Source organism: Chaetodon trifascialis, chromosome 6 (assembly GCF_039877785.1).
Source record: "Chaetodon trifascialis isolate fChaTrf1 chromosome 6, fChaTrf1.hap1, whole genome shotgun sequence".
NCBI classification, from domain to species: Eukaryota; Metazoa; Chordata; class Actinopteri; order Chaetodontiformes; family Chaetodontidae; genus Chaetodon; species Chaetodon trifascialis.
Window position 1 is genome coordinate 7,913,530 of NC_092061.1, and position 21,074 is coordinate 7,934,603.

At 42.7% G+C, this 21,074-nt stretch overlaps 1 protein-coding gene across 7 annotated transcripts; it reads left to right on the forward strand.

Moving 5' to 3' along the window:
* Positions 1-63: 63 nt before the first annotated feature.
* Positions 64-20,696, forward strand: LOC139332297 (transforming acidic coiled-coil-containing protein 1-like). 7 transcript variants are annotated; one of them, XM_070964140.1, is made up of 14 exons: positions 64-341; positions 9,084-9,175; positions 12,177-12,594; positions 13,848-13,883; positions 14,339-14,393; positions 14,484-14,565; positions 15,592-15,644; positions 16,857-16,991; positions 17,121-17,197; positions 17,423-17,466; positions 17,579-17,739; positions 18,294-18,400; positions 18,514-18,634; positions 18,778-20,696. In XM_070964140.1, the coding sequence occupies exons 1-14, from the start codon at positions 277-279 to the stop codon at positions 18,844-18,846; spliced, it is 1,515 nt and encodes a 504-aa protein (XP_070820241.1). In that variant the 5' UTR covers positions 64-276; the 3' UTR covers positions 18,847-20,696. The 7 variants fall into 7 exon arrangements, with proteins under 7 accessions (XP_070820241.1, XP_070820242.1, XP_070820243.1 ...); XM_070964137.1 differs by lacking the exon at positions 64-341 and adding an exon at positions 6,799-7,346 and having other exon boundaries at positions 16,860-16,991; XM_070964136.1 differs by lacking the exon at positions 64-341 and adding an exon at positions 6,800-7,346.
* Positions 20,697-21,074: the final 378 nt, after the last annotated feature.

A 21,074-nucleotide genomic window follows, 5' to 3' on the forward strand; every position in this document is an offset into this window, starting at 1 on the left:
TAGAGCGAGGAGGCGGGACTGTCAGCAGAGCTATTCATGTGCGATCACTTGTACTCCCGAGCATTTAGACAGTGCAGCATCAACAGAGAAAAGACGAGGAGAGGAGAGGCTGGCTGGTTGAATGATGACAAGTCAGTCATGAGAAGCAGTGCTACGTGGGACTCCGACGCTGAGCCAGGCTGTCTGGAGGAGAGGCAGAGGTGAACCCTGGGAGGTGAAAAGGACATACAGAGCATCTGGGATAAACCTGAAGCAAACACGGACTCAGCCGCTGCCATGGGGGGCTCTCTCAGTCATAACAGGAAGGGCTCCGTCAGCTCTCCGCGGAAGAAGAGCAGCATGTAAGACGAGATGCTTCGCTGTTTGTGTGTTTGTGTGTTTGTGTGTGCAAGTTAGAAAGAAGAAAGGGAAACTTGCACAGGCAGAGGTGCTCCAAAATAGCTGAGTGTTTGCAGCTCATCAAGGACAGCCGATCAATTTCAGACTTTGGCACTTCAGATTGTGTTGTCTTGTGCGTATGAACTCGATGCTTCTGTATCGGGGAGGGGAAGAGGAGTCGGAAATAAGGAGTTGAAGGGCAGTGCCGAGACCTTGATGCTTCCTTCAGAGCTGGAGCTTTCCCTGCTGGACTGAAACCAAACCATCCTATCAGCACTGCACAGCACACAGCCTCTCTTGTCGAGCTGTTTTGAATACTATTTAGGTATTCAAACTAAGGAAAGTGGGATGAGAGAGTGGTACAGCTGAGAGGCTAACGTAATAAAAATGAGCTGATGGAGTCATGCTCCTGAAATTAAGGCAGTTTCCAAGCCTTCCTTTCATTGATTTTGGCATTTTAGCAGCAGTTGTTTTAGTTACAGCAGTAGAAGAGATTATGCTGCTGCCAACTATTAATTATGCAGTCGTGACCCTTATTCTAAAGCGGTATGTTAATCATACAAGCTGTACAGTTTTTTCTGTCCAAGCAGGCAGTCCATCTTCTTGTTCTGTTCATACGGTGTGTTTCTTTTAAATACTGCATGATGTACGAACTGCAGCTGTTTGCAGCCTTCGTCTTATCAGAATGAAGGCAAAGGGAATGAGGATGTTGTTGCTGAGGCATTCGTCAGACCTTAAAAGCACTTAACTGCCAGGCTCCCCCTTCTTTTTGCTCTAATCCTTTGTAACAGAGAAAGAGCGAGCCCTTTCATGGTGTCCTCCCAGCTGATCCCTGATGCTTTATCTTCACATTTAAAAGCTTCTATATGCCTTGTAGCGGTAACACTTTCTCTTGACACGCGTAAATGCACAGGCTAATCCACATTCAGTCATAAATATTACTGTGTTCACTGTGATTCCAGTGATGGAGAATGATTGTAATTTGAGAAATAGCATTGCCATGTACTGAAGCTGATGTTTTGGCAGAAAAATACAGTGAGCGACAGAGCGACAACGCTGCAGATCTAAGACACTGACACAAAGCCATGTTAAAAAAGATGCTAACTGCTGTGTGGGTGTTTTTTTTTTTTTTTTAAAAAAACACCAATCACATACTGTAGTCTTCTACATCTGTGTTTGTGTTAGGTCAGGTGGGGGTTGGGGTCCCCCCTGTGGGAAAACTGGGAAGCCAACCAGTGTCGTGGGATCGCAGTTTTCAGCTGCTGATCTAATTTTAGCTGGCTTAATCATCTGCTTTATGTCTTAAATGGAACAGTCGTTGATGTACAGTGGACTTCCTGTTCTCCGAAACCACTGAACATCCAGACAGTTCCTCATGTGGGAAGAGGCTGACCTGCATTTGGAGCTCATTTCTTGCTGCAGTGGTACGAATTCAGGCCAGCGTAGGCTGAGAAAGTTTTCGTATCTTTAGAGAGAGCAGCGTTGTGAATACTTGAAGACAGGCACAAAGTATGAAGAAGTACAGTTTAATTATGCATAAGCTTGCGCTCACTCGGTTTGCCAGCGTGACAGTGAAACTCAGTGCTGATGACTCATGTTGAGGTTAAAGGCTTAAAACCCTTCACTTGTGCAACAGTGATATATATGATGTAGATATCTCTGAATTACAGTGTGAGCCATTCAATACAACTGTATGGCATTATGCATGGAAATGAAATCTAGTTGAACTGGATTTAAAAGCCAAAGAAATTAATGGAAACACCATAAAGTACAACAGTAGGGGGTGTGTTGTACTGTGTGTTGGTCTGCTTGCTCTGTGCGTGCGTGTACAATGTACATGCACTATTGTCTGGGAATTGTGCGCTCCTATGTCCCTGTTGTAACCACGAACAATAGCTCAGTTGGTGTCTGTGCATTACTCCTCTTGGATAACCCCCCCTCCTCCCCCATTCTTTCTCTTTTTGTTTTATCACACCACTGTCAGTTTAGTTATTCTAGTGCACTGTAGCACAGTAAGTGCTTCGGCTCCATCCAGTCTAACTCTCTTCCCTGCACGCTAGTTTTCTGCCCTGATTGCAGCTAATTGGTCCTTCTCTGTTAAAGGTGCAGAGATGTAGACACAGCTGCGCTTCCCGAAAGCACATCAAAGACTTTGGAGGATCTGCCTCTGTATATTTTATCTCTGTGAGCCTGATGTGTCCTGGATAATGCTGAGCTGCATAAAGTATACAAATCAGCAAAAGCTTTGAACGTAATCAGCAGTGCTGCCTTATTTACCTCCACCTGCCTATGTGTGTGAGAGTGTATGGGAAGTCTATGTGCATGTTTCCTTGTGTAATACACTCGTGACCCCTTCCTGGTGGTTGCCATGGTGAAACCTGAGATCCTGTCAACTCGGTTAAAGCTCCCAAAGGTGATGTCAGACCTGCTATGTGTCGCCCTTGCATTCTCTCTCAGTCAGCTCCTTTGTCTTCTCTCTTCTATCATTCTGGTAATTTATCAATAACAGGGTGACAGAATACAATGTTGCTGTTTTTTTTATGTCAATTCATCTTATTTTTGTGAGGACTCTGGGTGAGAGTCAAATAGTGACCACTAGATGGAGCCATATCGTAGAACAAGCCAACAAATATGACCCAGCAACAATACTCTGTGCAGATTAGATGCTGTGAGTCATTACAGAGACAGACAGACAATCAGCTAGTCCATCTGTCTGTCCATCCTAGGAGGGAATTTTCTTTTTAGAGCCTGACATTTGTGCTAATGTTCATGTCTCGGAATCTTGGGATCAATAGAAGACCCTTAATGAAATATGAGAGAGGCCATAATTAAGTATTTTATTTCAGTTCTGACATCTAAGCGATAAGAGAAAGACCCTCTCTGCACCAAATGTGTTGCCACAGAAAAGGAAAGGTTATGTTAACTTTCTAGCTGTTTGCGTTTAGACACTCAAGCATGAGTGTGTATATTGGTAATACTGACATCTTGATTACATTGCAAGTTTGCTGTTTGTCTTTTGCACCGTGTAAATGTTGGTCAAAGTAGAAATATTTATAGACAGCACTTTCTGAATTTCATTGAATGGAACTTATTATTGAAGCAGGGTGAGTGCTCAAGGCTAAAATTAAAAGAATGAAAGCTGCAATTACATGCTGTAATATGAAAATGTTAGGCAGACAACATACTGATGACTGTTATTCTTCGCTGCACTGGGTATAGAAATGTCAAAGTTGTCTTCAGGATGATGCAAGAGAGGAAGATTGAGGACATTAAAAATCCAAATCTCTCATTCTTGTGAGGGCTTGAGTGTGGGCAGTCTGTCCATTTTGGCTAATGAGGTGGAAACCTTTGGTGTGTCCAAAATGAAAAGGTGCTCAGTAATGTCCATGCAACTCCAACCTTTAGGCTATGATTTTCAATGTATGTCTTCCTGATGGTGGCGCTTGAGTAAAGGCCGAGAGTCACAAAAAAACTGCTGCATCATGCAGAAACAAACGAGACAAAAAGTCTATGGTCATGCTAGCTGCTCTGTGGGGCTGCACTGTAGTACATTGACCTAAATGCTAACAATAGTGTGCTAACATGCTCACAGTGACAATGCTAACATGCTGAGTATGAAGGTATGTGTTTCACCATTTTACTGTAGCATGTCAGCATGCTGCATATTTGTTTTTATATTGTTTTTTCCTGTCTTAACTATCTGCTTTTTTCCAGTGTTAACTATTTGTTTTGAAAGATGCTTTTAAAATAATGTTAACTTACTTACTACAGACTTAACATTTACTAATTAGCATCAAACACAAAGTACAGCTGGGGCTGATATCAGGAGTTTTACAGATATAGAGCTAACTAGATTTTGACCAGATGGTGGCACTAGAGAAAAAGTCAGGGGATCGCTGAAAAGTCATTTGGATTCATCCTCCCAGCATTATGGATATCTTTACCAAATTTCATGTCACTCCATTGTGTAGTTGTTGAGATATTTCAGTCTGAATAGGAGGGGAGAGGAGAGGTGGACAGACCAGAGTTGCAATCCTCAGAGCTCTGCTGCGAGCATGTCTAAACATAATCACAGCAAATTGACTGTAAATCCCCCCCCCTTCATTTTTAAGATACCTTGTTGTGGACCAAAGAGTTGGTCTGCTTTTGGCCTGATGGTGGTGCTGTACGCAATGCCAGATCCATGACCTTCTGTCACCATGCAGGGGATTGAGAGCAGAGATAAACAGTCCGTGATAGTTGAGAAGCTTCTCTAATTCCCTCAGTGTACACACACATGCACACACAGTTATCTCATCCAGTATCACATCGCTTCTGTTGTGGCTTACAGACATGTTTATCATTGCTGATTTATTCTTAGCTCATCACCACACATGCTGCTATCTGTCAAAATGTAATTGATGATCTGTGTGTGCGAAGATTCCAGCTCGAGATCACAGATGGGTTTATCGTATGTGTGGGTTAGCCACGGTTTCACTGTGTGCTTTTTGTGGTTTTAAGGTATTACATAAGAGCTGGTTCTTTTCCCTCTTTCTGTTTTCCTCTTTCCTCCCTGTCTGTGGTTCATGTCTGTGCCAGGGAGAGAGGCAAAGATATTCCCATGTCCACTTCTCCATGCTGTCTCTGTCCACATAAAGACGTGTGTTTTCTGCGTGTTATTGTATGTCCAGAGGCGTGTTTGCAGGTTCAAGGTGTAGGAGAGTTTGTGAAACACAGGATGTCTGTTACGTCTGAGTGCGCTGCTTGAGGGGGTTTGCTTGCTTCGGGCAGGTCTTGTCCTCTGCAAGACAGACAGGTTTGTCCTCTCTGCTCAGAGTGATAAATAAGAAAACAAAGGAGGGAAAGGAGACAATGTCAGGAATGTTAAACAACAGAGCATTGCACTTTCCAGCCCTACCCAAAAACTCTCTTTCTTTACATTCCCTTGGATCTCAGTTTTCAAAATATTGGCATCCTTTTCATCTGCTCTGCTCTCACTCTCCATTTTTAATTAATGCTGCTTTCCATCTGCCATGCCTCTAATTTGCTCCATTTTTCAGTCCAGCTATCACAGATTGAACAGAAACTCTTTCTCCGTGTTCACCAGTGTGTGACATTATGTTTGAGTGTGTTGATGCATGCATTCATCCGTCAGCCCGCCTGTCTCTGTGGACCACGTCAGGATGGTAAGCAGTGGAGCTTCAGCGTCTCATTCCACGTTTTTCACATGTGAGCAGTAAACAGCAGGAAGAGAACCTCAGAGCGCAAAGAACAAGGAAGGCATCTCTGCTGCTTCCTTTTTTCTTTCCCCGTTCGCCCTTTGTGCTGTGGCTCAACCATCCTCCTCTTATTAGATTAGTCATGGTTCATGTTTTTTCACAGAACACATCTTTTTCTGGCCTAGACGTGTGTGTGTGTGTGTGTGTGTGTGTGTGTGTGTGTGTGTGTGTGTGTGTGTGTGTGTGTGTGTGTGTGTGTGAGACAGAGATATGTGAAAGCCTGGACTTAAAGTTACATAAGCCATCCATGAACGGCCTCAGAGGCACATGTGTGTGTGGGTGAAAGTGTGTGTGAGCAGCGATGAGAGCTTTCATCCATATTAGTTGCACCATTACTGTTGAATCTGGGTTCGCTGTATTGATTTGTTTGCGGCCTGGCCTGGATACCTTCAGTGAACAATAGATCCTCTGTGGGTTTGGTCACACATTGTGGAATTAAGGGCTACATTTCCAGCTCTGATGTTGTCTGTTTGTGTGGATTTTAGCACATATACAAGGCCTTGATGAAAATACTCTTCCCTTTATTCATCCCAGGAAAATAGGCACAAGAGCTCTTTTTCGGCAGAGCTTTGTGTCACAATCACAGTAATCTGCTGGGAGCTGCCAAGTAAACAAACCAAAACAACTCAAATTTCCTTTCAAACTCATTGTGGGCTGCCCAAACATGTCAGCAAGTCCCATGTCAGTCAGTTAATTTACACAGAAAATTCCTTCATTCCTTCAGTAAAACGATAATGCCTGTTTCAAAGCAACAATAGTCTTAAAGGATGAAGTGTTCCTGGATCACTGACAAATGGAGATAGTTAGGGCTTTACTGAATGTTAGGGTCTCAGGGAATTAGGGAGGGTGTAATTGCAACAGTATGAGTTCAGGTAACACTATGAGCTCCAATCCAAACTCATCTACTTCCATCTTTTAAAATGTATTACCGGCCTCGTCATTTCCTCTCTTTTCATCTCGTCTTTCTTGAAGACACAAACGTCTGGCAGTCTGGCAGAGCAGCCAGACTTTGCCTCTAAAACAGGAAGCCTTGCCTCCCCTCTCCCCCCTCTCTTTCCCCCACAATCGACAAACCCTGAAAGAATCGGAGAGGGGAGAGGCAAACTCCCGAGAGCAGAGTGAGTCGATGTCTCTTAACCAGCTGATCGTCCACCCAGACAGAGACAGAGAGGGAGAGGGGAGGGGAGCAGAGAGAGGAGTGACTACTGATGCTCCAGTAATCTGCACTGTGTGAGTCAGTGCTGTGGAGAGCAAAGCAGCAACAGAAACAGCAGCAGCAGCAGCAGCAGCAGCAGCAGCAGCAGCGTGAGACACGTTTCCCTCTCGCGAGCGTCAACAGTGCAGAAGAGGAGGATGGGAAAGCTGAGCGACTAGGCAAGAGGAGGAAGTGAGCAAGCCATATAGAAAGCAAGAGAAGCTGACATTCGGAGGGAGAGAGTCAAAAGACAGATCCACAGCTCCTTTTTGCTGTTGAAGGACAGACTGTGGAGGATCACTGGACCCCATTGACGGCAGTGACCATCTAAACTAATCCAGAGAAAGAGGAAGTTTAAATTTTGGAGGTGGGAGCAGCAGGTTTAAGACTCGACGTGGTGCAGGGATGTCCTGGTTGTCTCCGGTCCAGTGGGCCAAATGGACATGGTCAGCAGTGACCGGGGGTGCGGGGGATGAGGGGCAGCCCAGCTCCCAGGATGATGGAGACAGAGACAAGTAAGAGGACTAGGCCACAATGTTTGTATGTGATAGTGATTATATGTAGAGGGAGGGAGACGGCTTGTTTACAGGTGGGTCTGTATAGGAAATAAAATATCTGGAAAGAAAGTGATTTTCTGTATTAGCTTCAATTTCAACAGCACTAGATTGGTTGAGTCCATGTGTGGGTGTTTGTGTGATGACTGCAGATTCCCCTGAGTCATACTGACAGGTGGTGGATATATACACACAGAGAGAGCAACACACATGCAGGCAAACTGACTGATGCTGTGGTATAATCTCAGATTCTTTCCTATGCTATGGATCCCAGTGGCTCGCCGTGCCGTCAGCGGCTAAAAACAGATTCAAAATACAGACGCTCAAACTGGTGTTTTTCAGTCCCTGCTTTGTGTGCAGCATCCTGTTTCTTTATGAGGCACCAAATGTCGAGGATCAGACGGTCAAGGCCTTTTTTATGTGTGTTTGAGTGTGTCTGTGTGTGTGTGAAGGCAGTTTGGCAGTTGGGGAACAGTTGCTGAAAGTAGGGGGAAGGGAAAAAAGCCACAGTTTCCAGAGCTTTTGATTCTTTTTCTGTCCATTTCTAGTTTCTAAGTAACCACCCAAGATCGCAGCCGTTGGGGCCATCACTGGGACGAGATCCAGTGTGTGTTACTGTGGGTGTGTGTGTGTGTGTATGCAGGGTGGGGGGTGGGTTATGTATATGAGGATTAGCTCTGGATGGTGCTGTTTGTATAGAGCTCCAGCGTGTGTGAATGTGTTTGTGTGAACTGCTATCAGAGATGGAGTGCAGTGCTTGGGTATTGGCACTGTTAGCTTTGTTCCTCCATGTGCTGTTTTTCATTAGTGTGCGGCTGACGTTTTGATGTGTGTTCGAGTGGCTGGGAACGGGTACACACACACACACACACACACACACACACACACACACACACACACACACACACACACACACATAAACTCTCACTCGGCCTGTCTCTCCGTTCCTTTTTGTCTCCACAGTTTGGAAATAAATTTGGGCTGGGTGTCTAGGCAGCTGACACAGCAGACCAAAAGACTCTGTGTGTGTGTGTGTGTGTGTGTGTGTGTGTGTGTGTGTGTGTGTGTGTGTGTGTGTGTGTGTGTGTGTGTGTGTGTGTGTGTGTGTGTGTCTGTGTCTGTGTGTGTGTGTAAATGAGTGGGACACAGTGTGTTCTTATTGAGGGCCAAAGGATGCAGGTGGCCTTGTAGGACTTCACTTCCTCTCCTCTCCCTTCCTCTGACTTCCTTTAAAATAAAAGTGGCTTGTTTACTTTGAGCTGCTTAGAACTCTGAGATCTATTGTTTTTATGCAATTTTAAGAAAACAGGTGATTGATATTGGAAAGCCAATCCTTATTTGCTAGAAAAACACAACCAGGGCCTGTCATATGTACGTCATTTAGCTGTTTTTGTGTTTGTAGTTATTTAGAATGACCAACATTTTCAATGCCTCTCTGTTCCCAAAGACAGTAGACTGCTGTTTGAGCAGGCAACATGATTTGTTGTATCACATGCTCCAAATCCTCTCATGAGAATAGTTTGTTTTGTTTTATGGATATTTGTCAATTTCAGTTTCAAAAGTGGAAGTTTCATCTTTAGTTCCAGATAACTTGCCAAACACTCTGACCCCTCTTTTGATGTCTCTTTGCATGTTTCTGTCTCTTTATTTTTTGTGAATGATGTATTGTTAAGCTCTTCTCTCTCTCTTTCTCCACAGTTCAGACTCGGAGGGGACCTTTGAGACCCCAGAGGCAGAGTCTCCAGGTGTTGTGAAGCTACTGAGCCAACTGGACAACTCCAACCACACAGGTAAGATGTCTGAGCTGTTTGTCCAACCCAGTGCTCTTATACTGATCAAACCTTGTCATACCAGAACAGTGAAGGGCTCAGGATTTGTTTGGGTACCACCTGGAATGTGTGTGTTTCACAGGCCCAAAGCAGACATAGAACGTCTGTTCAGATTGATGGTTTTTTGCATCTCTGTTGCACCTGTAATCAAGTAAGGTTTTGGTAACGCTTGTTTTTTTATTGTTACCAATGCTCAGGTAGCACATCCCCATTAGTACAGGGAGAGAAAAAAAAACAATACTCACCCTGATGTTTTGGTGTTGTAGGGGTGACAGCGTCTACTGTGAAAGGTTTAGCACATAAAACGACCTAGATCCCCACCAGGATTGAGAGCGAGGTCAACTCCACATATCATTAGTACTTGAAATCAATACCTTTTTGTCCGTGAACACCATTGCGACACATGTGATGATCATCAGCAGCTTGAAAGTGATTGTTTCAACCTTTGCGTCATCATCTGTCGTTGCAAGAATGCTTGAACTCAGTTTGTGCTGTAAAGCAATCCAGCAGATTTTGGCAGATGTATGTTAAAGGATCCGTTCATGCAAATTACAAACAAAAACATTTTCTTACTTTACATTTACTTACTTACTTTAGCCTAGTTTTTCAGATATTTGTCTTAAAGATAAAGGTGAGGGTTGTTTTTTTTGCCTTTTGTTCTGCAGCATAGCAATTACACTGACTTCTTACTTCATGTGTGGACCATTATGTTGTTTGCTGTGTGGACCACAGTTTCAGCTCGACTGCTTTTGATAATCATGTAGATCTTGGATCAGCTTACTGCCATCTATGCAAACAGAGTGTATGAAAAACTATTAGTTATATAAATGAGCTCCCTCCTGTGAGGCGCAGACTTGTAAATCGGCTGATAAATGGGTAGTAGATGAATCCGGCCTGTTTGACGCTGCCAAAGAGGCCCACTGCTGTCCAATCCACAGGCCCTCCTCACCCTCCCACTGCCCTGCGTTCACCCACACAGACACAAGTACCACCTATTACCATCTATTATAATAGATCTACTGGAGGGCATCTCCTGTACTGAAACAAATGATATTACATCACTGATGTTTGGGAACTTTGTTTCTCCATCTGCTTTTAACAATATAATTAATTTTTACATGTGCTGTACATGCATTAGGATGAATTTAGTCTGCATGTTTTGGATGGCTCGGCTAGTTGAAATAATCAGAATGATGTGCTGGATAATGACAGAGAATTAATGTGTTTATTATAGAATTTAGTTTCTAGACAATAACAGTCTCCTTTTCATGGTAAAACAGGCACATGCTCTGCACAATCTGTGTTAGTTTCATGAATAAAAGATCAACTGTGTGCAGAAATTGATATTCTGCTTCACTATAATTATACTCTAATGGTTCAGGGGGAATCTCTCTTCTGTTCATAGGAACAACCACAGGCCACAATCTAACAGTATGTACCGTTGAACCAGGATGTAGCTGAAATCTTAGACAGCTATTTGTCTACCTGTATGCTATCTCTTCCTCTCTCACTGTCTCTCTCTCTGTCTTACTTCCCTCTCTTTTTCCTCTTTTTGGTCGAGTTGTGAAACTGTAATAAAGCTTGATGTTGTTTTTGTTGCTAGGCCACGTGGTGGTGTGTACTCTGCATGGCTGGGTGTGGTTCCTCTACATCTGTTCCCTGTCTCTAAAGGGTGTGTGTGTGTGTCTGAAAGTACCCAGATTTTGAGCAGGAGCTTACATAAACTTGCATTAATTGGATGTGTGATGTAATAAGTCACATATTAGCTGTCAGTCATGACAAACGATGTGAGAAGCTGTTACCCACCCAAGGTGAAACCACAACGACTTCATTCATGTCGTTGTGCACGTTGAGAAGAAGTGCAGGAGAGGTTATTGCAGTTTTTATTATCCTGTGTCGTTGTGTGAGTTTTACAGTGCATGGGTGTATTTTTCAGTAACAGAGGGTGCTGTGTTTCAGCAGCAGTGTGACTCAACAGAGGCCAGCCTGCTGCTGTGGTCGTTAGCTAGCTGTTAACGGCTTGTCTGAGGACACAGGATGTGAAGTGCTCTGAGAGGAAGCCGGCAGCCATTTTAAGCATTCTAACAGGAGAAGGAGAGGCCATCACGTCAAGTTTAAATCCCTGAATGACAGATAAAATCATTAAATGTCCACAGGATGGGGATGTGGGATTTCACTGTTTTTGGACAGAGATGTTGGAGGATAAAGATCTGTTTTTCTCTAGGCCAGCCCTAGAGTGGAGTTTCTCAGTTGCTGTTGGTGACTATGCATCTTCATCTTAAGATCTCTATTGTGGTGTACCACAAGGTTCTGTCCTGGGTCCTGTTCTGTTTGGAAATACTTCCCTTTGAGCAGTAGAGTCACTTTACAGGTATATTCAGTTACAGATCTTACGTAACCCACCTGTTGTCTCAGAACGGCTTTAAACAATATTTTTATATTAACAAATTACAATGTAAAAACTATGTGAAAGGGGTCACTCGTAGTGATCAACCTACAGACAATGATCACCTGAATCTGCAACTCTTTTATAGGGCTTTAGAGCAAGTTTCAGCTCATTGTTAAGATGTCCAGCCCACAAATTCACTGTCTTAGTTCACTTTTGTTGCTCTCGTTGCCCTTTCTTCTCCCTCAACTGGCAGCTAATCTCAATGAAAAGCTCTGAAACCCAGTAGTGTCCTACCTGCTCAGCACCAAACAGCTGACAAATACACTCCATGACATAACACACTGGGTTTAAGTTAAGAGAAAACCATTGAGATAATAATAAATTCTCAGTCCTCCTCACTCCAGACTCAACACTGTTTTTGAAGGCTCAGTTTTAAAAGACTCTTCTGTTCAGATTTGCCTTTGTCTAATTTTTAGTTATTTTGATTTTTGTTGTTTTTACTCTTTTTATTTTTGTTGTGTCTATTTTATTTGTTCTGCTCTTGAAAGGTTCTCTCTACTTTTTCTGACACAGTTCTTCCTGATGTTACAAACCACTTTCTGGACAAGAACTTCAACCAGGATGTGGGTCCAGTTTCATCCCAAGAGGTTGATTCCCTTAACAACCTCACCGGCTCTTCACCTAATGACAGTAGCTTTGGTTTGGACCAGAACCTCAACCTGACCCTCAGCAGCAAACCCAGTCCTGGCCCTCTGTCCCAGCCTCAAGCCCTCCGGCCCCCATCGCTGTCCGTCTTCTCCCCGCTCAACAAACCTGACCCTTCGGAGGTGGACGACGAGGCTCCGGTGACGTCTGACTCCAGCCCGGACTCAAACCTGATCTCCAGTCAGGACATGTGCGTGGACCCTGACTTGATTAATGGCAACATGAACTCTGACACTGTGCTGTCCAACACAAAACTAGCCTGTGAGACCAACAGCACAATTATCACGTGAGTAAAACGTTAGAACACAAACATACACAAAGCCCAGTCCTCTTCAGTCATCAGTAAGCGGCTGAGCTAAGATGACTCACAGATTTACACGCTGAACAATCGCTGCTGTCTCTTTTATGGCTCTCGGGAACATTAGTGAATGCCTCCCATTGTGCACAATGAACCTGAAGTGATCAGAGCGTTCCAGTTTTAACTAACAGCTCTGGCCTGTTGTGCGTTGTTTCTCCCTGCTGCACATCCATTCATTTCTTACCAGCGTTATTATAGTTTTAAATAGTTTTTTTTTATTGCTTTTAGTTCTCATTTTATTTTAGAACTTCAGTTCACCTGGATTTGTTCCAGTTTTCAGGAACATTTGTTTTCCATTTGCTTCTCTTATGCCACAGATGCTGATTTAAAGCCATTTTTCACTGTTCATAGCTGTGGGTGAAGTATTTTTAACAACTATTTTGTGTTTATTGACAGAAAATGCTCTTTGAATGGTAAAGAGAAGTTTGAAGTGTCAAACAATGCCCTCTTGTGGCATTTTTCGGTTCATGAGTCACCTCTCTGTTATCTCCATCGACCAAGTTAAAAAGAAACCCAGCATAACCGTAATCCTCCAGCTTTTTGTTCTGAACTGTTAACCTTAACTCCATAACTGTTAGAACAATCAGTGCTGGTGGGCAAGTTCAGTTTTGACTGAGCAGTTTCAAATCAAGTGATCACTGCCCTTGTATCACAGAGCTTTATTTTCATTGATATATATAGTGTGAATTAGTGGTTTGGCTAATATGTGGTATGTACAGTATACTGTTTATTTTATTGACAGTTGCAGTCCAGTCATATTTTGCTGCGTGCAGTCATTTCTGTGTGATGGCTGTCTTGCTTAGCAGCCAAAGGTATTTTGGATATTCACCCTGAGCCATAAGTTTGTCTGGGATTTCATCCCGATCATAATGTGTCAAAAGAGCAATCAACATTATTCCAAATATTTTCATTATCTCTTGCCAATATGAAAATATTAAAGGACAAGCCCATAAAATTCTTGACTTTTGTTTTACGATACATCTTCAATCACTTTGCGTTTTATTCTCCAGTTAAACTGAAGACTCTCACCTGTCTACCTTCAGTCTTGGTTTTTTATTTACTAAACTATAATAACCCTGCGCTCACCTCGTGTTTAACCCCTGTCCCATCCTCTCCCGTGTCTTTCCTTCCTTTTCCTCCAAACCTGTCATTCTGTTTCCCTCCTCTCTGTGTGGCATCAGGACTGCCGAGCAAGTCCATTTCCTCTGTGTTCTGTTGTAAGTACTGTATAACTGTGCGTGCAGGCGTGTGTGTGTTTGTAACGTCAGTCCTTGCTGTTCTTAAAGCTCTGCTCCACAGCCTCCACCTGACCTAAACTTTCCTTTGAACACAAAGGGAAGGTGAACAACAAGTGTATGGAGTAGATTTAAAAAGTAGAGGAGGGAGAGTGTTCGTAAAAACCCTATAATTCCCTCTAATGCTCTCTGCTACTGTTGCTCTCATTTCAATTTGGCAACAGTCTCTTTCATTAATCTGCTTTTTCTTCTGCGTAATTCAGCACTTTTAGCAGAGCATGCGAATGCACACACAGAACAGAGCAATGAGGTCTGGCTCTAAGGCTTTCTGTCCTGCTTTCTCTTCTCATCATTACACCAGTCCACATGTACACACATGCAGAGATCCTGATCGGGTTGGTGCTGACACTGATGTTGTTACTGACCTTCATTCTCAGGAACTCCTGTAAAGTGAAGCAGAACCAGCCGACGCAAAAGGACTTCAGCAGACAGGTAAGAACGGTGAATTTGTCTCGCTTGTGTGGTAGCATTAGCTCCTGAAAAGCTTCATACAGTCAGCGTGTTTGATTGCTGTTGTTAAAGGACGACCATCATGGAGACCACGCCACAGACGAGGAGAAGCTTGCGAGCAGCGTTGGTGTCAAACCAGACAAGGACGAAAGCAGTGAGTAAAAAGCATCAATAAAGATTGATTTTAATGTTTTGCTCATGTGTACATGTCAGGGCCACCCAGTTACATACAGCACACGCTGATACAAGAGTGAATAGCTTAGTTATTACTCAGCTCAGTGAGGGACTCTGCTGGACAGAGATCAGATAGCTGGATGTCAATGCTGGACAGCGAGGTTATCTTTACCTACAAGCACAACATTAATCATTAACTTTACACATCATTTTACACTGCACTGAAACTTGTGACTGTGAGGGTCGTATGCACCATGGTAGTACAATTGTTCAAGAAATTGTATGTTTGTGCCTGTTGGAGGAGAACTGTTTTGGTCTTAGAAAACAAATTCAGATTATATGATCCCACTGGTGCCTTCAGGCTGCATGTGACACAGCTCCAGTGGCTGACTGCACTGATCTCAGCAGGCCTCACTGTTATAGATGTTGCATAACAGTGCATCACTGCAGCATCACTGTGGTTTTATTGTTTCTAAAGGCATGATGGTGTTCTACTGTCAATGTTTGTATTTTTCTGGCATTGCCTGAAGATGGGCAGTTCTCACAGATGCACTGAGTTTATAATACGAACAGACAGTACACTCACAGGAATATGTCAGAGGAAGTTCCCTGATCCTGACCCTTTTTTAAATTGCGCAACAAAGGTCTTAACTAATCATTTAAGCTCATAGTGAGTCATAGCTAAAAAGAAAAGTGCCATTGGTGTGTATTTATTTTTAGACTTTAGACTAAAACTTAGAACTGCACATTAAAAAGATAATATTGCATAAATCATTAGAATACTTCTAACAGACCAATTGAGTGGAATAAAGTTACCCAGTTTCATTCTGTGGAAAGATACATTTCATAACTTAATGCTAGATTTTAATTATTTTTGCCATGAGCTACGAGCACATGTGGTTGTGATCAAGTGCTATTTATTACGTGAAACACATTTAGCATTACATGATAGGCCACAGCATCTCTGACATGAACGTCTTTTTTAACATGTTTCTCTTTCCTCCAGCTCCAGACTGCCATGTGACAGCGAAACCTGAGGACTCAGACTGCTGCTCTGTGGTAAGTGAATATTTCATGTGATTTTCCCTACAGATACTGTCCCATATACAGTCTATTTATGTATCATCACAATGGATATATACTCTCATGTCTGCCACAGCAGCTGCAACATGATGCCACCAGTGACCACCAGGTGGGGCTGATACATTATTTTATTAGTTAACCAAACAGTCACAACAGTCAGAGAAAAACAAGTCCAGACAAGTTGCATTTCACTTCTCATAGTAATGGTCATATTGGCATCATATTTGCATTGTAAATGTATATTTTTCAAAAGTGCATTGTGATTTAGAAATGTAAGAGGCCACCCAAATTTGTGTTAAGAGCCACCTGTGCTTCAGTATGATCGCCTGTCTGATACGATGACTGCACTGTGCTGTAGGACAGCAGGAGCTACTTAGTGTCTGCCATCGTGTTCATGTAGTCAGGTGACAGATGGATTTAGATTTATCATTCAGGAGATTAGAACATGACATGATGTGTCATAATCCAGGGAAGGACAAAATGAGAGAGGAGAGAGACAGAAGGAAGAGAAGAAGATGGATTGAGATGTGTAAGAACGCTGATTGAAAGGCAAGAGGGGAGAGGGTTAGAAAACGAGAACGGGTGAAGGGTGAGAGAATGATGAAAATGATGAGAGAGGGAAAGAGAGAGAGGCATAAAGGGACAGGGAGAGAAATATATGTTCAGGATGAAATTAGTATGAGAGCGTTCAAGTGCAGAAAATACTCATTTCTTTATTGTGTGTCTCTGTCTCAGTCCTGGGTGAGTGTCATAGCTGTAAACCAAAAAGTAAATAAATTACAGCATATTACAGAAACAAATGATCCCTTTTGTCTCTTTCTCTCACTAATTGGTGTACTGTAACTAAGTGGTTCCTGTTTGTCAGGAAAAAAATAAATATTTGCTACATAGAAAAATCAGCATTTTCTGTTTATGAAAGAACCAGTGGTGTAGTTCACAGTGAAATTATATGAAACATAAGAAGGTAGAAAAAGTATTAGAATACACAATGCTAAATAATAAACCAGTGATGAGAAAACATGGGAGAGAATGTGTTTATGGCAGTACTGGTAGATGCTAACAATAATGTGTTTTTGTCACAAATACCTGATAAATCCTTGAAAGGTTTAGTTTGGCTTTCACCCATTATACTACAGGATGTACAATAACAGAGGAAGGTTGACATAACTGATGTCCTTCTGCCTTCAGCAGTACGAGGACCCATGCAAGCAGAAGAACAAGTCGGGGGGAAGTGAAATGGAGAAAACAGGAAGTCAGGTCCTGGATTCCATCTGCATCAGTGAGGCAGAGAAACAGGCCGTTCTCACCCTCATTAGAGAGGAGGTACACACTTTATCACGCTCACCCAACAAGATATGCACCATCAGCGTGTTTACTTTAGCCCAAGTGGATCATTTGAGTGTTTGACAAGGTTTTCTTTGAGTCCAGCTCACAGCAGTCATGTCTGTTTAGATCATCACTAAAGAGGTGGAAGCCCACGACTGGAAGGCGAAGTTCGAGGCCAGCAGACAAGAAGTTGCTGAGATGAGGTTAGGAAACCTGCCTTTCTCTTATTTATTACAGAGGGGGATTTTTGTTCTGTGCAAGAAGTTACATCGCATTGTAGAATCCCAAAACACTCGTTTGTGACTTCTTTGTCTTTCTGAATAATAGGGTCTTTGGGTTTTAAACTGTATTAGTGCAGCGATGTTAATGTTATCTTTAAAGCCATGGTAAGGTTAAGTTAGACTGTCTTGTGTTTTGTCAAATTGCAGGAAGATTGTTGCAGAATATGAGAAGACGATTGCTCAGATGATTGGTGAGTAGAAATGTTAAGATTCAGTCTACCAGAACATTTGAACTGTGTGCTACAGAGCAGATGAAGTTGTTTAAGCACTCCACCATGATCTCTTCTCCTTTGCTTTTCTCAGAGGACGAGCAGCGCAACAACAGCAGTTCCCAGAAGGCTTTGCACGCTGTGACGATGGAGAAGGAGGCCGCCCTGGCAGACCTGAACTCCGTGGAGCGCTCTCTTTCTGACGTGTTTCGGCGTTATGAAAATATGAAGAGCACCCTGGAGGGCTTTAAGAAAGTAAGGGGGTCATAGGAAAAGTTCATGGAAAGTTTCAGGAGCTGAGGTGATCGGCTCATAGCAGCACAAATTGGAGGGATGTAAGAGGATTAAGATCAGAATAAGGTTGGAAGGTATCGTGTGATTAGGGGCAGTGGTCACCTAGCGCTCAGACATGCTGGGGTTTATGTAGAAGGTCATTAAATAAATCTGGACCTCAACTCAGTGAATAACACACAGATCTCTTGCTCAACAACTGCCGCAAAAATCAACGCATTATTCAAGCAGTTTACCCCCAAATCTTGACCCCCAGTTGACCCACAGCTGGTTTGGAGCAGCTGCTCGTGGGCGAGCAGGAAGCTGTGGTTGTTAAATGTGTGCAACTTCAGGAATTCAGAAAGATTAGAAGGAGAAGAGCTTCCAGCATTGAGAAGAAATATCCACGAGTAAGAAAAGGTTCAAAGAATAGTTTAAGATTGAAGACAAGTAGCAGGATGCGCAGTGTTTCATCGGCTTTCTCGCGCTGTGAAGAATAGATGAATAACACCGCGGTGGTTCTTTTTTTCCCCGTACAGAATGAAGAGGTGCTGAAGAAGTGCGCTCAGGAGTATTTGGCCAGAGTCAAGCAGGAGGAGCAGAGATACCAGACCCTGAAACTCCATGCTGAGGAGAAACTAGACAAGTGCGTGGAGACTGAAAGGAAATACGATTTACCTGTCAAGTCGGTTATAATAACTGAGTATTTTTGCAGGTTTAAAACATCTGTTGATTTCCCTCATTCCACATATCTCTCAGGGCCAATGAGGAGATCGCTCAGGTGCGCGTGAAGGCGAGCTCAGAGAACATGGCGCTGACCGCCAGTTTGAGGAAGGAGCAGATGAAGAATGACTCTCTGGAACAAGCTCTGCAGCAGAAGGTAACAGACACCCACCGTCCTCCATGCTTATTCTACAGCCTGAATTGTAGGACATACTTAGGACATATTTACCATTAACACTCTGTAATTCAGTATATAGAGATGTATTAACTTGAACTATCCATTTTTTTGTGTTGTCATAGAATCAAGAGATCGAGGAACTCACCAAGATCTGCGATGAGCTTATTGCCAAAATGGGAAAAGTAGACTGAGAGACACTCCCTGTGAATCAGCCAGTACCGTCCCTCCAGTCCTCCCTAACAGTGACACCCTGTGCATGCCCCCAGCCGAGAAGCAGCTCTCACAGCCTCTGCCAGCCCTGCTGCACAGAGACTGCTTATGTACAGATGTCAAAGTAACTTCCTGTATACTACACTTGCACTACTTTTGACCAGAATCAAGAAGAGTCTGTACGTGCTAATTATTTTCTGAGTTGGGACTGTTACATGTATGTGGTCACGTTGTTTTGTTTGCTTTTTGGAGGCCATCTGGGCCTCTTATGCTACGCCCATCATGCCAGTGAACAGCAACCTGCTTGTGACTCAACTTAAATTCCCAGCAGCTTAACTGCTAAATTCCCAGCAAGTCCTCCAGCGGGATGACGTCATGCAGGCTGGGGTTGTTTTAGAGGTACATGTAGGCGCACAGCATATTTCAGCGGGCTGCGACAAGGATTGTTTTACATTAAGGCAACAATCCATAAAATGTATTTTTCTATGAAGCAAACAAGGATTTTACTTTGAAAGGGCAAAGCTCAGGAGTATTGTGTGGGGAAGATTGAGGTCAGAGTTAAAGTCAAGCTGCACAAGAACTGGAGGAAAGGATCTTAGGATTGTTTGAGGGAATATAGTCGACCTCAGAGACTTTGATTTGTTCAGGAGCGTCATTGAAATCACAATGAGTCTCGACCCAATGTCAGCGAAACTAAAGCTGGAAGTAATTCATAGCGTTTGCTTTACCTGGTTTACACTGTGACACAGAGAATCAATCACAGAGAAGTATAATAGCCTGACAATCATAGACTTTGCTGTCATCGTATAAACTTTGTGGCATTATCTTGTCTGATGCACAAAGTGTTTAAAAAGACTTTATCCTGAAGTTTAAAGCGGTACGTTAATCATCCCGTGTTGACAAACCTGGACAACTGGAAAAAGTTCAAACATGGTGACTCTATATTTTGGTTGAAGACAATTAAACTGTTAAAAGAGAGGCAAGAGCTGCAATATGACAGTGTTTTTTTTAAAACCATCACTGTGTCATGGATTGAGTTAGCAGTAATCACATTTACCTCTCAGCACAATGGAAACTAAGAGTTTGATGGCTTTATAAGAGGTTTTATCTGTTGCTTATGTGTGGTGAAGGTGTGAGTATTTACAGCCCTATTCTAATTATTCTACAGATAAATCTGTTTCTGTGCGTGATCATTTTTATAGCATCATATTTCACAGAACGCAGGTTGTTTTCTTAACACACCAGTAAACGAGTTGTGTCTTGCTCAGTGTTTTAGACAAGTGTTTCAGAACAGGTTCTAATGTGAGAGTTGAGTTTTGGTTCTGATAAAAGAAAAAATTGAAAGCTTTTTTTCTACAGAAGAATTTTTCTTTCCATGTAAAAAAGTTTGCTTAATGTCAAAGCTTATGAAGTCTCAGCACAACTACTGTTTGCCTCAATGTGATACAGTTTAAAAGTTGCAAATCTGTTATTTTAATCAGGCAATGTTTGATCAAAGATGCTGAAACAAGACTGTAAATCTGATCATTTTGTTCAAATTTTTGGTTCTTGACAGTTTTTAATACTCAGTTTAAAAAAAAATTAATTTCACTCAGCCTGTTTACCACCATGTAAAACATTTATGACACAAACCCACTGCTGTGCCACACTTTATATTTGTTCCACTCTGATGTCACGTTATCTCTAATATTGTTTTGCCACTTCAGCTTCTTTCTTTGATTATTGTTTGTATTTGTAAATCAGAAACGGGGATTTCAGATTCATGTTGACACATTGGGGACTAAGTGTACTTTTGCCTGAATAAACATAAATATAATTTGTTCTACTTTAAGTTTTGCTTGTCTTTTGTGTTCTTTTGGTTTATCATGATTACGTGTGTGTTGTTTGTCATATATGTGTCATGACCTCAGTGCTGGTGATGATGCACTTTGTTTACATCAGCCTTCCCGGCACACACGTCCCAGCTGATGCGGCGACATGAGCGAATGATGACCTTGAGCTCTTTTTGGCAGCTTCAGCGTTATTCTTCATCCACGTTTGTTGCACCCAAACAGTCAGTAATTCCAAAAAACGTGTTGTTGGATCAACACTGTAACAAGTGACCTCAAAATACTGTTAATCGCAACAGTGATACTTACACACTGAACTGTAAGTGTCTCCCTGTTAAAGCTCGCTCACTTAAGTCCATTACCGCAGGGTGCTGGCTGTG